Here is a 17414-nt window from a genome sequence, read left to right as displayed (position 1 = left end):
TGTTTCCTTTTGTTAGGAAGCATGTGTGGTGAATAAATGATGAACTACTCCCATGTTCTTCTGTATATGTCTTGATGATTCGTTAGCTATCTGCCGTCGTTCTTTACTTCTTTAAACTTTGATATGACGAGAAATATGGAATGTCATGCTAAGGAGGGTGTCCATGTCTAGGCCGCATGGTGGCACTAGCTGCAGGGCTGCGATGGCCAGAGGATCGCCAGCACGGTGTATATGTTGACGGAGTATGGCTATCGTTACTACGAAAACCCTTTTTGCATACGGGTGAGAAGGAGCGGTTGCAAACCGCATGGGCAAGATCTGCCAAAATCATGCTTTTCGCATACGGCCGGCGCAACCGCATGCGAAAATGGGATTTTCGCATGTGGTCGCTTATACCAGCCGCATGTAAAAATAAAATCAGGGAAAAAAAAACCAACAAACCCGAACCCTAGCCCGCCGCCGGAGCGTCGTATCCCCGCCGCACGCCGTCACCGGATCGACTACCCCACCGCCCGCCGTCGACACTGACCGCCAGCCCCACTGTTCGTGCGGGGGAGAAGAGCCCTTGGCAACGGATCCGCGCGGGACGGCGCCGCCCGAGGCGGCCGAGCTGCCCCCACAGCAGCGGCGGTGAGGAGGGGGAAGGGTCGCCTCATCGTCAGCGGTGAGGATGGGATGTCGGTGGCGTCGCCGCCCGCGTCGCCGCCCACTCGCCGGATCGATCCGCCGCCCCAGCTGTGCGCCCGCCGTCGCCGTAGCCGTAGCTGCTCCCTAGGGCAGCGCCACTAGATCCGCCGCCCACCGATGCCATCACCGCCCCTGCTCACGGTCACCGGCGCCCGCTCTCAGAGAGGGAGGGGGAGAGAGGGAGAGGACAGATCTGTGGAGATAAAGAGAGAGAGGGGGAGAGTAAAATTAAATAATGGCAAATTTTGCTACAGGACACTTGTTATATGTGGTTTTAGTTCTAGGACACTGCCCAAACTCACTTTTGGGGGAAAACACTCCATAAACGTGGTAATTTGCCAGTGGACACCGCGCCGATTAAAATAATACTTTCCAGTTGGAGAGGAGAGAGAAATCGCGAGAAATGTCAAAAATCGATTAAAATAATGCAACCACCACCGCCGGAGAGATCAGCCGATGTGGGAGCTTGCGTCGCCATCGCCGTCGCCATGGGGTGTGCGCCACTCTCGCCAGCCGCCCGCCGCCGCGGCTCCTATCGCGCACTTGCTCGCTGCCCCTGCCACTCCGCTTGGCCGACACTGCCGCTCCGCCGGCCGCGCGCTTGTCCACTGTCACAGCCTGAATTTCCGTTTTAGGATTTATAAATTATTTAATAAATTATTAATAGAATTTATATTAAATGTTCATTAATTTACAAGTGAAGTTAAATGTGGGAAATAAAATTTCCTAAATATAAAGCATGGCTGGATTTAATTTTTATTAAATTCTCCATGATTAATTATACTCTCTGGAATTTTCTCGAATTTTTCAGAGCCCAATTATTAATTTTAATAATACAAAGAACATTTCAGTAATTATTTAATTAATAAATTAATCATTAAATGAGATGGTTTCAATTTTGTTAAATACTTAGAGTGTCTAAGTATGTTCAAGATTTTTCTTGGAATTATTTGAGCATTGGAAGTATTTTTAACAATTGAAAGATCATCTCATTGGTTAATTTATTTGGAAAAGTAATAAGAAATTTCCCCTCAGCTTGGGCCAAATTCAGCCTATTCTCTCCCTTCCTCTCAGCCCGGCCGAAAGTCTGTTTTGCCTCCCCTGCGTTACAGTACTCCATCTTCCTCCTTCAGCCGACTGTCTCCCGTGCCGTGCACAGTGCCGCCAATCCCCTTCCAAAATCCGGCCACCTCGTTGCTCCTTTTTCCAAATTAGTTGCGGGAATGGAATCCTCTCAATCTCCTCTTCCTTTCCCGAGTTTTTCCCGTCGATGTGGGCTCGATCCCAGGCTCCCATGGCTATATAAAGGACCCCCTAGTCGTTCTCTACTCATCCCCTCAAGTCCCATCTTCCGCCGTCGTCGGAATCGCTCTCCCCGCGCTCTCCCTCTCTCTCCAAGCGCCGGCGCCACTCCAGCCGCCCCTAGCCGCTGCCTCATCTGCCTCCTTCCTGCGCCGCCACCTCCATCGGCTCCGTAAGGTCAGGCTCTATCCCGGCTGCTGGTTGTTTTGAGCCGAATCCCACCAGAGATTGGCCGTCATCATGAACCGGAGCGCTTCCGTCGCCGCCGTGTCTCCAGCAGCCCCGCGCTGTCGCTGTGGTCGTCGCCTTCGGTCGCCGCCGCCACCGTTGGATTCGCAAGGAGGAGGAGAAGCCCGGCAGCCGGTTCCCTTGCGCCAAAATCTCGCCGGCAGCCGTCCTCGCCGTGAACCAGTGGGTTGCCGCCGTCTTTTGATCTACAGCCGCCGTTCGCCGTCGTCCCGGCTGTCCCTGGTCTGAGCTGCTCCCTCCTTCGGCATCGCAGCACCAAGACGAAGCCCGGCCACCCCTCCGTTGTCGCCGGAAAGTCGTCGCCGCCGTGGACAGTACCTCGCCGCCGTCCCGATCTCGTCGCCGGCCATCTCCTTCGCCGTTCATCGCTGCGTAAGTATTGGTAAGCATCGCTGTTGCCTCCTCTTTCTCCCGGTATCCTCCCTTTTATCGTCGCTCCGTAGTTCGCCGGTGATCGTCGTTCCCGTGTCCATTATCCGGTAATCTCGCTTGGCTGTCTTATCATTGCCATGTCTACTTAAACCCTAGATCAAATTCAATCTAACCCGTTGTCTATCTAGCGCCGTCATCGTCGACCCTCCCTCTCCGATCGCTTTGGTTCGGTGAGACTTCTATCCGTGTTCCCTCGGTTTAGTTTTTAATCTCTCGTTTGTGTCGTCGAGTAGCCACCGCCGTTGCTCGGTAGCCAAGTTGTCTAGCCGTAGGTGCAACCCTAAATTCCTACCGGCCTATCGTTTTGCTGTACCGGGGCTTTACCGTGAATCGTGTCTGGCTCACCGGTTTAGTTGTAGCCGTTGTTGAGTTGTTCACTCGTTCGTTCGAATGAGGTGTTCCCCATGCTTCGTTCGTTCGTCTGTGTTGAGTCGTCCTTTAGTTCAGAGCCGCCAGTTCCGTTCGCCGGTTTCGGTTGATCATTTGGGTGATCCCGTGTCACGTAGAATTGACTCGTTGAGTTGGTATCTTGTGAGGCCCGCTTGCCACATCAATCCAAGCTATCCAATCTTGGTCAACTCTATGTCAAGATTAATCTTAGCTATCCAAAATCAATATAAATCATTTCCTCTCTTTTCAGTGGCATATTATTTCTTTTTAATATATGTCATCTACCAAATATAATCTAATCTTTTCCGGAGGTTGTTTTAATCTTTTCTCTCAGTTGTAAATCATTTGTAAATTGTTTAATTAATTTGGAATAGTCTTTTCTTTAATAGGTTTAATTGGAATTAAATCTTGTAAAATTCATAACTAATTCATATGAAATCAGAATGAGGCCGTACAAGTCTCTAAATTCATCTAAAATCATGATCTACATGTTTGTTTACTTTTATGTACTATTTATTTGGTTTTTATTAGTTTTTTTCCTCGTTTTGCGTGTTATCTTGTTGTTTCCGTCGTTTCGAAGGTTCGCGAGTGCGTCGGAAGTATTCAAGAAGATTAATTGAAGACCCTTTATTGCAAGGCAAGTCACACAGATCCCAAACACAATTCCTTTGAACATGTTGATCCTATATTTAAATTCTCTATTTATTTCAACTGTGCATTTATTTTTGAATGTTACCGGGTGGTGTGAACTTATTCCTTTGTTATGGCCAATTTGCATTGATTACCCTATTTCTTGATTACCTCAGGTTATAATTTGACTAGTTGAGCTTTATATATTGGTTCAGCTAGATGTTAGACATAATTGCTTAGCCATGCTTAGAAACATTAGCACACAATTGGGATAACTAATGTTTCACTATTACTTAATGATGGATATTTAATGATAACTCACGATGGTTAATCGTGATTGGTTAATTAATTAATTTGCCAACTAAAACTTGATAATGGTGGGTTGTGAGCACATGGTTTTGATGGTCGTGCTCATGACAATTAAGGACCGGTTCACGAGTTTCGGTTGTGAAACATTAACCGCCGCCCGCTGCCATCGCCGTCACCATGGGGTGTGCGCCACTCTCGCCAGCTGCCCGCCGCCGCGGCTCCTATCGCGCACTTGCTTGCTGCCCCTACCACTCCACTTGGCCGACACTGCCGCTCCGCCGGCCGCGCGCTCGTCCACCGCCGCTGCCACCCCGCTCCACTCCACCGGCCGTCGTCCTCGCCATCTCTGCCGTGACCGACGCCACCTCGTGCGAGCGCGTCTGAGAAAGAAAAGAGAGAGATGAGGAGAGAGATAGGAGATAGAGCTGACATGTGGGCTCAAGGGCATTTTTGACATTTCACGCGATTTCTTTCTCCTCCCCAACCGGAAAGCATTATTTTAATCGGCGTGGTGTCCACTGGTAAATTACCATGTTTATGGAGTGTTTTCCCCCAAAAGTGAGTTTGGGCAGTGTCCTGGGGCTAAAACCACACATAACAAGTGTCCTGTAGCAAAATTTGCCTTAAATAATAGAGGGGGAGAGAGAGAGGAGATGTGTTCAAAAAAAAAATTGAAGTGGTGGAAGGGAAAAGAGAGTGGAGGGAGATGAAAAAATTGGGGTGGCATTTTTGCATGCGGACCACTTAAAAGTCCGCATGAAAAAATCTAAGTAGATTTTTGCATTGCATGCGAACCTCTTAAGGGGCTTCATGTAAAAATATGAGAAATTCGAATCGAATTTTATGGTTCTAAATCAACTCATGTGAAAAAGTTGTCAAAAACAAAGTTGTAGAAATCATTGAGATCTACCATTTTTCTTTTGGTCATTTCTCCATCCGAGTTTGATTGAACTATCTAAATTTTGAACTTTAAAATATAATAAATTTAAATATTTTTTCGGGTAGTAAATGATTTCAAATGAAAAATACATCACTAAGAAGGTTGTATAACTTATTAAAATATACAACTTTTGTTTTGGTCATTTTTCTATATGACTTTGTTTCAACAATTGGAATTTGAAATTCAAATTATGACAGCTTCAAACAACATTTTGTAAAACTAAATGATTTCAGTTGAAAAAATCATCAACAATAAAGTTGTATAACTCATCAAGATCTATAACTTTTGTTTTGGTCATTTCTTCGTCCGACAAATTAACAGTAACATTGTTCATAAAATTTACATATCTCTCATATGGTTTTATAAACTATAAGAGAGATATGTAAATTTTGTGAAAATATTACTATCTCTTCGTCGAATGAAGAAATGACCAAAATAAAAGTTATAGATCTTGATGGTTATACAACTTTGTTGTTGATGACTTTTCGACTAAAGTTATTTACTGCTTCAAAATATTATTTGAAGTTTTGAAATTCAAATTTTTAATTTATAAAACGAAGTCACATGGAAAAATGGCCAAAATAATAGCAAAAGAACACAATAATATGATAGAGTATGATTTTAGAAATATTTAGGAAAAAGAATCATCCAATTTAATTAGAGTTTATACGAGTGAGATAAACTAGTTTCAAATTTTTAATTTTCAAATTTTATTTTCACATACGGCTCCTTAAGACGCCCGTATGGAAAAATAGATTTTCCCATATGGGCACTTAAGTGATTCACATGCAAAAATAAGCTCATTTTTGCATGCGGACCTCTTAAGTGGCCCATATGGAAAAATTGGTTTTTCCATACGGGCGTCTTAAGAAGCCGTATGTAAAAATGAAGGTCGATTTTTGCAGACGCCATCACTTATGGTCTGTTTGCAAAATTCATGAAGTCTCGTATAGAAAAATCGTTTATGTATTAGTGTATTGCAAAACCTGAAGGTCCCCTCTATAATCTTATTTTGTAATGAAGGGAGTAGCTTGCCAGCCGACTAATTAATTTTCACATCCACGATTGCTGCGTCTCCATATATCTGATGACAATAATAAGTAATAAAAAGTGGAATGGACGATGTTCCTCTCTTCTATTATTTTGTTCTTGAAATTCCTTTTTTTTTTGTAATGTTCTTAGTAATTTCTATTACGTGGCTTGTTAAATGTGGTAACTAGGGACTAGTTTCATGACCTGTCAAAAAGCATCCCCTTTGCCATCCTTGTAGCAGCACAGTCCATTTCAGATCTTATCAAGTTCGCCTTGGCCTTTCTCTGGTCCAACTGCTTCTTGGACATTCTGTTCTTTTTCATGACGTCTGTAAAAGTCATACACAATAACTTTGTCATATACTGCATGCCAGCAAAAAAATAAATTACAACGAAATATACATATAGAGAAAATGGCTGCGATGACTACACAAATATGTCAATTGTGAAAGCGTGAACAAAATATAAGTAAAGCTATTGATATATATGTTACTTCCCGTTCATGGAAAAATGCTGTTTTGGATAGGAGGCAACAAAATCTTGATTTCTTTTTAACTCACTAATATACACAAAAATACAATATGATTTAATATCCAAAGATGACATTCATAGATTTATTATAAAAGAATATTTATTATTGTTATATTTAACTGTCTTTTATTAATATAATTATCAATACGAATGACAAAAACCTATGAACTGGTGAGAATTAATGTGTCGTGATGGCACGTATGACGAGTAAAAAAGGAATACAATGAGTGTTGTTTATTTTGCAATAATTAAGATCGTCGATCAGATAAAACAAATACACTTTGAAGGACATTAAACTCACACCCAAGCTAACAACCCTCTTGATTTATTTTGTTTCCTTTCTCACAAAATAACAAACTCTTTCTTGCCCCTCACTTAAGACCTATATTTTGATATCCCTTACACTTTCTTTAAAAAAAGGGCCGGCACAAACTGCAATTCGACAAGATTATAGCACAAATTATTTGTAGCCTTTAATTTGTATCATTTTTTCACAAAGTGATTTTGCGTACGTGCTTCTTCTAGCCATATATAATGCCGTGCCTTGTTAATATAACCTGTTATCCAATGTGCGCATTAAAGCTATCTATATATGAAATTTGTGTTTCAGATAACTCCAATATATATATATGCTTGATCAGGCACGTCTACTGTTGCAGCTTCCAGAGGCATTACTTTTAAAATATTTGTTTGGAACTATTGTTTTTCTTGTTCAACAATTTGGATCACCATATAAGCCATGGAACTAAAGATCAACAGATTTTGTTACCATGCATAACTATGCGTCGCGTCTGTTGACAATGTGTGCATTAATTCAATTTCTTGCACGGAAGAATCAAAATAAGTTGAAATAATTAAAGAGTGTGGTGCATATCAATCCCCTTTAACCAACTTTTATCCGTGTGATGCCAGATTAGGCGTACGAATAACAACAAAATTTTCATTCAAAACCACAAGCTAATCCCTCATGAACAGCCAAAAAAAATTGTCTCCATTTCCTGAACCACTTTAGTCTTTATAGCTATATATAAAACCACCCATAGATGGGAGAGCTTCTATCCCTCTCATACAAATTAACAATCAAGAATTTCTGCAAACAAAAAAAAATGGCTTCCAACAAGGTAGTGATCTCGGCGTTGCTCGTCGTCGTCGTCTCCGTGCTCGCAGCAACGACGACAATGGCGGACCACCACCAAGAACAGGTGGTCTACACTCCCGGCCAGCTATGTCAGCCAGGAATCGGCTACCCGACGTACCCGCTGCCGCGATGCCGGGCGTTCGTGAAGCGCCAGTGCGTCGCCCCCGGCACGGTGGACGAGCAGGTCCGGCGAGGCTGCTGCCGGCAGCTCGCCGCCATCGACAGCAGCTGGTGCAGGTGCGATGCGCTCAACCACATGCTGAGGATCATCTACAGGGAGAGCGGCGCCGCCGACGCTGGGCACCCCATGGCCGAGGTGTTCCGCGGCTGCCGGAGAGGGGACATCGAGCGCGCGGCGGCGAGCCTCCCGGCGTTCTGCAATGTGGACATCCCCAATGGCGTAGGCGGTGTCTGCTACTGGCTACCGGGAACTGGCTACTAGCCTTCTGTATGTAGCTAGTTATTGGCTGTTCATGTGTGTGATTTGGTTACTAAATAATTTGTGTTTCCTTTTATCTGGAAGCATGTATGATGAATAAATGATGAACTCAGAAGTTCTTCTGTTTATATCTCTATGAAGATTTCCTTGCTACGCTTCATTGTTCTATAATTTTCAAGGTGAGAAAAAATGAGTGTCACCATGACACTATAAAAAAATGTTTGTGTAGACCGCCGATAGCTAGTTCGTTTACATGGGCGTTTTCGAGGCTGACTATATGGCCTGTAACGTTGAAATTCGCGAGATTTGTAAATATATACCGACAGCCGTGGAGATCAATTTCAACATTGCGTTCTCTTAAGTACTCGCCCGTGCAAATGAATTTCCAGATTTTAATTTTTATAGGTGCAAACTAAACTTGAAAAAAAAAATTTAGTAGACATGGATGTATGATAATGCGTGCATGTCATACACAACAAAAGGGTTCTCATATACTCCTTTGTTGAGATAGAGTACAGATAGAGTATATCGCTGACTGCACAAATAAGATCACTTGTTAAGCCATTAAAGTGTTGCTTCCGTTCACAAATAGATGCTGTTTTGGATGTATAGGAGGCAATGAAATCTTGATTATTTTTTTAATCACTTATAGATGCAAAAATATAATATGATTTAATATTCAAAGATGGCACTCATTGATTTGTCATAAAAAAAAAGACTATAACTGTAGTTATATTGAACTGTTTATTATGAATATATGATTATCAATAGGAATGATAAAAATTAATGAATTGGCGGGAGAGACTATGCCGTGATTGTATAAATAAAAAGGAACACAAGGAGTATAGTATATTTTGCAAAATCTAAGGTCATTCATATGGTCAAACCAACAATTCCAAATAAATATAGATTTTGAAGGACATTAAACTCACACCCCATGCTAACAACCCTCTAGCTTGTTTCTTTTTCCTTTGTCACGAAATAAAAAACCTCTTCCTTCCACCTCACATAATACCTATATTTTAACCTCACGTATTTTTTACTTTATTACAAGTCGACAAAGTTATAGCACAAAATATTCCTAACATTTAATTTGTATCATTAATTTTTAAACAAAGTGATTATGTGTGCGTACTTCTCCTGGCCATATATAATGCCGTGCCTTGTTAATATAACCCTGTTATCCAACGTGCGCGTAAAGCTATCTATATATATGATATTTGTGTTTCAGAAAACTCCAATACTTATATGCTTCATCAGGCACGTTAATTTCTTAATTTTCTGAAATCTAGTGATGCAGCTTTCGTTACTGCAGCTTCCAGAGCATTCTTTTTAAAGTATTTGTTCAGAACTATTCTTTTTATTGTTCCACAATTTGGATCACTATACAAGCCATGGAAATAAAGATGAACTGATTTTGTTACCTTGCATGCAAAACTATATATGTCTGTTGACATTATGTGCATTTCTTTAATTTTCTTCCACGGAAGGATCAAACAACTTCAAATTATTAAAGAGTGTGGTGCATATCAATCCACTTTTACCAACTTTAGTCCATATGATGCCCACATTAGGCGTGGATCACAATTAATATTTTATATGTATACAAAACCACAAGTTAATCTATTAGCTCATGAACAGCTAAAACTTTTATGTCCCTTCTTAAATCACTTTAGTCTTTATAGCTATATATAAAACCACCAATAGATGAAGACCTTAAACCTATCCCTCTCATACAAATTCAGACTAAAGATTTTCTGCAAACAAAAAGCCATGGCTTCCAACAAGGTAGTGTTCTCGGCGTTGCTCCTAGCCATTGTCTCCGTGCTCGCCGCGACGGCGACCATGGCGGACCACCACAAAGACCAGGTGGTGTACAGCCCCGGCGAGCATTGTCAGCCAGGAATGGGCTACCCGATGTACTCGCTGCCGCGCTGCCGGGCGGTGGTGAAGCGCCAGTGCGTAGGCCACGGCGCACCGGCCGGCGGCGCCGTGGACGAGCAACTCCGGCAGGACTGCTGCCGGCAGCTCGCCGCCGTCGACGACAGCTGGTGCAGGTGCTCGGCGCTCAACCACATGGTTGGAGGCATCTACAGGGAGCTCGGCGCCACCGATGTTGGGCACCCCATGGCCGAGGTGTTCCCCGGCTGCCGGAGAGGGGACTTGGAGCGCGCGGCGGCGAGCCTCCCGGCGTTCTGCAACGTGGACATCCCCAATGGGACAGGTGGTGTCTGCTACTGGCTAGGTTATCCTAGGACCCCGAGAACTGGTCACTAGGCTACTAAAGCTAGCTGTGTGTATGACTCTGTGGGGTTGCTAAATAACTAGTGCTTTCATTTGTCAGGAAGCATATATACATATGGTGAATAAATGATGAACTTCAATGTTCTTCTGAATATATCTTGCTGGTTTGCTAGCTAGCCTTCGTTGTTCTTTAATTTCATGATGGAAAAAGGGAATTTCTTGTTGAGGAGAGCGCCCATGTCGGCCGAATCGCAGCTTAAAGGTGCCCTCTATAATAAGCTGCCGTATTTTTTTGTGATCTGACAATTAATAGTAACATCTATAATATTTGAATGTTGCATTTCTTATTCACTCCCTCCATTCTTTGGTACCACACTATAAGTATTCATGCACTGATTACTTTGATTCCCATCATTTCAGTGATTGCATAGGTAATCAGATTCTTGTAAATGATATCTGAATAATTCAAAATTCAAAAATTGACAACTGAAGTGACTAAAAATGAATCTTTTGATATAAGTATTCGACAAACACCTGATAAACAACATAGACACATCCTTATATTCAAAACGAAGGTTGTACATAAAAGTACCTAGATATGGTGGTAGTGAATCTGCCACCCCCACTGTTTTCCAAATAGGCTCCTGTTTTTTTATATTATGGAATAGTCCAAATATATGGTTCAAACAAGTAAATACACAGTATATTCAAACAAGTAGTAAGCAAGTGGCATTAATATATTCGATAATTTTTAATATCTATTACATATTATAATATATTTTCTTTTATCCATAGCAAAGCATGGGCATTTTACTAGTAAGAAATAAGAATACTCCTTTTGTTTCTGATTACAAGTCGTTTTAGTTTTGGTCAAAGTCAAACTACTTTAAGTTTGACTAAGTTTGTATACAAATATAGTAATATTTACAACAGTAATTTAGTTTCAATTAATATATATATATATATATATTAAATATATTTCCATAATATATTTGCCTTGTGATGAAAGTGTAACTACTTTTTTTCTATAAACTTGTCAAACTTGAAGCAATTTGACTTTGACCCAAGTCAAAACGACTTATAATCTGAATCGAGGGGAGTAGAAACGATGTTCCTCTCTTCTTTTAGTTTTGTTATTATTCCTACGGTTGTTTTCATCAAATGTGTCACCCGATAAGGAACTGACAAACAGTAGGATTGGTTTCATGACGTGTCAAAAAACATATGGTAGTTACAGGTCTATATGAAAAAATATTTACGATATAATATAATCTATGCGAATAATTGCATTCATAGATTTACAATAAATATACTTGTGTTGTTTTATTTAAATATTTTTTATGAATATATTATTATAAACATGAATGGCAACAAACCTATATGGATTGGAGACTTTGTCTGACAAGTATAAAAAATTCACAAATAGTTTATAGTTTATTTTGCAATAGTTAAGATCGTAGATGGATATATATGGTAAAACCAACATTTCAAAGTAAATGCATTTCTGAAAGACATTAAATTAATTCGCTCTTCAAGCTAACAAATCCGGCCTCGTTTTTCCTTCAGGAATGAACAAACCAACCCCGCTTAAGACATTTTTTTAATCTCCTTTACTCTTTACTTATAAAATAAGGGAAGGGCTGGTGCAAATTGCAACTGGACAAGTTATAGCAGACAATATTTCTAGCCTTTAATTTGCAACATTTTTCAACAAAGTGATTATGCGTACGTGCTTCTTATGTCCATATAAATATAATTCCGTGCCTTGTTAATATATCTCTGTTATCCAACTGCCTAGGCCTCTCAAGATTGCAGTACAACAAAAAAAAGAAGAAGAAAAGTGGGTGAAAGACTGAACGTGCACATCAAAGCTATCTTATATATGAATTTTGTTTTTCAGAAAACTCCAATATATGCTTGATCAGGCACGTATATACAGAGAACTCACACGTTATTTAATTTTCTGAATCTAGTGTTGCCGCTTTCTTTACTGCATACTTTGTAGCTTGCAGAGCATTCTTTTTAACAATATTTGTTCTGAAGTATCCTTTTTTTTTTGTTTATCAAATTGGATCACTATACAAAAAGCCATGGAAATAAAGATCAAAATATTTTGTTGGCTTCCAAAACTATGTGTCTGTTAGCAGTTTATGCATTTATTTTCTTGCACGGAAGAATGAAAATGGGTTTAAACAATTAAAGAGTGTGGTCCATTTGAATCCACTTTAGCCAACTTTTTTTTCCCAGATGCTGCCTAGATTAGCTGTGAATCACAATAAATATTTCATTCAAAACCACAAGCTAATCACTCATGCTAAAAGTTTTGTGTCCATTCTTGAATCACTTCAGTCTTAGTAGCTACATATATAAAACCACTCATTGAGGATTGAGAATAATTAAAATTTTCTGCAAGAACAATAGAAAGAAAATGGCTTCCATCAAGATAGTGTTCTCAGTGTTGCTCCCGGTAGTTGTCTCCATGCTCGTGGCAACGACGACAATGGCGGATCACCATGGCCAGGTGGTTTATACCCCCGGGCAGCTATGCACTGCCGGACGGGGCTACCCGATGTACCCGCTGCCCCGCTGCCGGGCGCTGGCGAAGCGCCAGTGCGCCGGCGGTGCCGTGGACGAGCAAGTCCGGCAAGACTGCTGCCGGCAGCTCGCCGCCATCGACGACAGCTTCTGTAGGTGCCCCGCGCTGAGCCACATGTTGGTTGGAATGTACAAGGAGCTCGGTGCGCCCGCTGATGGGAAGCCCATGGACGAGGTGTTCCCTGGCTGCCGGAGAGGCGACATGAAACGTGCGGCTGCGAGCCTCCCGGCGTTCTGCAACGTGGATATCCCTATTGGCATCGGTGGTGTCTGCTACTGGCTGAGTTATCCTATGAACCCGATGACTGGCCACTAAGCTATAGCTACCTTGTGTTTGTGGTGCTGTGGTAACTATAATTAGTGTTTCCTTTCACCTGGAAACACATATATATGGTGAATAAATTATGAACTCTGATGTTCTTATGTTGATTCGATAGCCGGGCTCGGATTGTTCTTTAATTCCTTGGTGCAAGGGGAACACTGAAATATATAATTACTATTTACTAGGATAACATGGAATCAGAAAAAGCTCAAAAAAGTACAAGAAAATACAACCAAACATATATACAGTTAACATTTAGATATTACCAGGCATAGTAAACTTTTAGATAATAAATTACATTTGAAATAAATTACATTTTTGCGTATGTTGATATTTTTCAGTCATCGCGATTTATCACCAAAAGCCTTACAGTTTGAATGGAATCAATAACCAACTTGATCTTGAAAAACTCCTGGCCAAGATGATAATTGAGATCAAAACCAACTAGCATAGTCAATTTAGACTAATTGGGGTAAATACCCATCTCATGAGCAGTACGAAATGCTTTCAAGATGTATAAACCTACAAAGGAATTTGCACTCTTGTTGCAATTTGCACTATTGCAACAAGGATGGATAGTTTACAGCTCAAACAAATAAAAATGGATGAACCGTGGTAAAAGGTAGACGCAATATAAAAAAAAGATTCAAAAGCTATTATTTTATTTTTGTGCCCTTGATTTGTCCCCAATGGAAATGGCTATAGCTATATATAGCCCTTATAAAGGGATTGGTCTTGAAATACTATAGATACTCCGCATCAGATCAATTAGAACTCAAAAAACCCTTGCCCAAACAAAGAAACGTGAGATCTACCATAATTAGAATCGAACTCGGGGCTCACGGTCAGACCGCCTAACACCTAAGGTGACACCGCACTAGGGTCCGGTCAGATCAATCTCTCGCAAAAGCTCCTGTCTTTTATACTCTGGGTTCCCTACCCTTTCTTTTTTCTTATAACGACCTCTTGTGTGTTCAAGAGAAAAAAACAAACGTCATCCATATTTTGCAAATATTTGTTGAATCATTTTTTAAGGAAAACTATTAAGCCTCTTGCACTAAGGTCCTAGACCCATATACCACTAATATAGTAATATATCAATGCACGCGCGCACACATAAATATGTCCAAGAACACAAGTTCAAACAGAGGGAAGTCCAATGGCAAATCTTTAACCTCAACTCCACCACCATAGGACAGCTGGCACTTCCAGTATTATTCTTTTAACTTTTTTTTATTCTTCTACTATACACTTGTGTGCTGACTACTACTCCATCTGTTTTATATCATAAGTGTAAAATCAAAGGTGTTTTTGATTATTATTCTGTGATGAACAATTGGGCATTGGAGATTATTGGTTTTGTTATTTGGAATTTATTCACGAAGTGGTTTTGGAGATGATTGGATTTCACAGGTGAATATACTGGAACTGCTGTGATTATATGTGGACCGGTCAGACCAGGCTTGTGCTGCCGGTCAGACCGACGCAGCCCGCGGTCTGACCGGCCGACACTGTGTCGGTTTCGGTTTCGGGCTGTTTATTTGGATATCCGAGTTTATTCCATGATTATGACTTCTAGATGGATACTATACGTATGTAATACTATTGTTTGCTGCTAATGAGTCAAGTTGGAGATAGCTTGGTCTCGGAATATGGTTTCTTTGTTTGTTCCATGTGTAGGTAACTCGATGTCTCGGGAGAGTATTTGCGGTGATGGACCGGGAGTCGGCTTGGGGATAAGACGACGTCCGTGGTGGTCAGAGATTCCATATGGCATACGATGGAGTTATTGTGTGCGTATGGAATGCGGAGTCGAATTTGGAAGGAGTCCAAATTTGGTACGTTTGGTTATGTAAAGTTTCTTTCTTGTACTAGTGGGTTTCCTAAGGTGTTTAGGACTCCTAGTATGAGTTTAGTTCGTGGCTTTAGGCTGCCTACCTCATGCATAAATAGAGGGGGAGCGTGAGGCTTCCCGGTATCACTTTAGAGTGCAAGTGAGTTGAGTTTTGAGTTAGGGTTTCGAGTTTAGTCGAAATTTTTGTAAGGAGTGCTGTTGGTGCACTTTGTAAACACAGAGAGAAGTAATAAAGTCGTCATCTACTTTAAGAGTTCTTCGATTTGTGTTTTACCGGGTTTCGGCGGTCCAACCGGCGACATACCGGCGGTTAGACCGGCGGGCACACGCAGTCAGACCGGCGGCGACAGGAGTCGGCGGCAGGCTTCTCGGCGGTTCGACCGATCGATCTACATTGGTTAGACCGACGATCATCAGGCGGTCAGACCGGCGCAGTACCTTCGGTCAGACCGTGATCCATCGATTTCGAGGGTAACTTTTATTTCCGCTAAAAGTTTTCGGTTCTTGGGTATACCAACCATTCACCCCCCCTCTGGTTGGCTTAGTTCTTGTGATTCGATCCTACAAGTGGTATCAGAGCCTCGTTTTCTTCTTGGATTTTTATCGATCTAAAGTTTTTTCCATGGCTACTCCCGCTAGGTTTTCAACTAAGCCTCATGTTTTCGATGGAACTGATTTTCCTCATTGGTGTAGTAAGATGCAATCTTACCTTATGGCTGAAAATTATGATATTTGGAGGAAAGTTTCTCATCCTTATGTGATTCCTGAAGCCATTAATACTGATGCTTTAAAAACTGAGTTTGAAAATAATTGCAAAGCTTGTAATATTCTTTTGAGTGGGATTTCTCGTTCTGATTATGATCATGTTGCACATCTTGAAACTGCTCATGAGATTTGGAATGCTTTGAAAAACTTTCATCAAGGAACAAATAATATTAAAGAGCTTCGTCGAGATCTTTTTAAAAAGGAGTACATTAAATTTGAGATGAAATCTGGAGAGGCTTTGGATGAAAATTTTGAGTGATCTTAGATCTGTTGATTCTTCTTATGATGATAATTATCCACAGTCTGAGATTTCTCGTCACTTTTTGAATGGTCTCGACATGTCTATTTGGGAGATGAAAGTTACATCTATTCAGGAGTCTGTTAACATGTCTACTTTGACTTTGGATTCACTTTATACTAAATTGAAAACACATGAGATGAATATTCTTTCTCGCAAAGTTGATTCTAAATCGAGTGCTTTGGTTTCTTCTTCTTCTTCTTTGGTTGTTGATGCTTCTTCATCTATGCCTTCTTTTCTTGCTACTTTTAATGCCACATCAGATGATCAACTCGAACAAATTGAGGAGGAGGATTTGGCTTTGGTCGCTAACAGAATTGCTCGAGCTATGAATAATGCCAGGAACAGGAAAAGAGGTGGTCCAAATCGTTGCTTTGAATGTGGTTCAATTTATCATCTTCGTTCGCATTGTCCTACGATTGGGAGAGGCAAAAGAGAAGACAAAGATGGTGAGAAGACCAACAACAACAAGCCCAACAACTACAACAAGTCAAAGGGTTCTAACCAAGGGAGGAAGATGGAGAATCTTAGGAAGGCTTTTCAACAAGTTTGCGCCGCTTTCGAGCCACTAAGTGATGTAGATGGTGAAAGTGGAGATGATGATAAGGGAAAGAATGTCTCCGATGTTTGCTTCATGGCGCGTGGTGAATCTGACACAGAGTATGAAGATAATGAGGTGAGTGCTTTTGAAGAAGCTATTAATATTTTGAGTGCTAAAAATAAAAAGTGTGAGAAGATGTATAAAAAACAGGAATTTATCATTGAATCTCTTAAATCTGAAATTGATAGGTTAAAATCTCTTATTCCTAATGATGATGATTGTGAAAATTGTGAGGTTTTAATGAATGAGATTTCAAAAATTAGATATGTTAATGCTGCATATGATTTGAAAAATAGATCTTCTCCTGCTTGTTGTTTTGCTTTGCACACACGCACTTTGGATGAGTTGTTTTTAACTAAAAAATTGTTGCAAAAATATCAAATTGCTTTTCATGCTAGTTTGATGTTTAACATGATTTCTGCTAAAAAGTTAAAACAACCTCATGATGTTTTGGATTGCTCAACATGTAATTTGAATAAGTTGAAACTAAAAGATGCTTTAGGTCGTGTTGAGTACATGGAAGATGTTGTGAAAAACAATGAAGTGCTTTCTTGCCCCAAATGTCGTAAAAGCAAAGGTGTCATGGTAGATTGTGAAAATTGTGCTAATTTGGAAAAAGAGGTTTCTTATTTGAAAAATTCTTTACTAAGATTTTC

At 40.8% G+C, this 17414-nt stretch overlaps 3 protein-coding genes across 3 annotated transcripts; all 3 read left to right on the top strand.

Moving 5' to 3' along the window:
* Positions 1 to 7544: 7544 nt before the first annotated feature.
* Positions 7545 to 8081, top strand: LOC127780702 (alpha-amylase/trypsin inhibitor RA16). The gene has a single exon (XM_052307656.1). The coding sequence runs from the start codon at positions 7545 to 7547 to the stop codon at positions 8079 to 8081; it is 537 nt and encodes a 178-aa protein (XP_052163616.1).
* Positions 8082 to 9785: 1704 nt separating this feature from the next.
* On the top strand, positions 9786 to 10546 carry LOC127780687 (seed allergenic protein RAG2). The gene has a single exon (XM_052307633.1). It carries the CDS (start codon positions 9786 to 9788, stop codon positions 10353 to 10355), a length of 570 nt encoding a protein of 189 aa, XP_052163593.1. The 3' UTR covers positions 10356 to 10546.
* Positions 10547 to 12723: 2177 nt separating this feature from the next.
* LOC127780551 (seed allergenic protein RAG2-like) lies at positions 12724 to 13233 on the top strand. The gene has a single exon (XM_052307470.1). The coding sequence runs from the start codon at positions 12751 to 12753 to the stop codon at positions 13231 to 13233; it is 483 nt and encodes a 160-aa protein (XP_052163430.1). The 5' UTR covers positions 12724 to 12750.
* Positions 13234 to 17414: the final 4181 nt, after the last annotated feature.

Source organism: Oryza glaberrima, chromosome 7, assembly GCF_000147395.1.
Source record: "Oryza glaberrima chromosome 7, OglaRS2, whole genome shotgun sequence".
NCBI lineage: Eukaryota > Viridiplantae > Streptophyta > Magnoliopsida > Poales > Poaceae > Oryza > Oryza glaberrima.
Note: the sequence above shows the minus strand (reverse complement) of the source record. Positions and strands in the feature narration are given on the sequence as shown.

What these genes read in the sequence shown, in the direction of transcription:
- LOC127780702 (XM_052307656.1), top strand. Translation starts at nt 7,545, where the DNA reads ATGGGAGAGCTTCTATCCCTCTCATACAAATTAACAATCAAGAATTTC.
- LOC127780551 (XM_052307470.1), top strand. Translation starts at nt 12,751, where the DNA reads ATGGCTTCCATCAAGATAGTGTTCTCAGTGTTGCTCCCGGTAGTTGTC.
- LOC127780687 (XM_052307633.1), top strand. Translation starts at nt 9,786, where the DNA reads ATGAAGACCTTAAACCTATCCCTCTCATACAAATTCAGACTAAAGATT.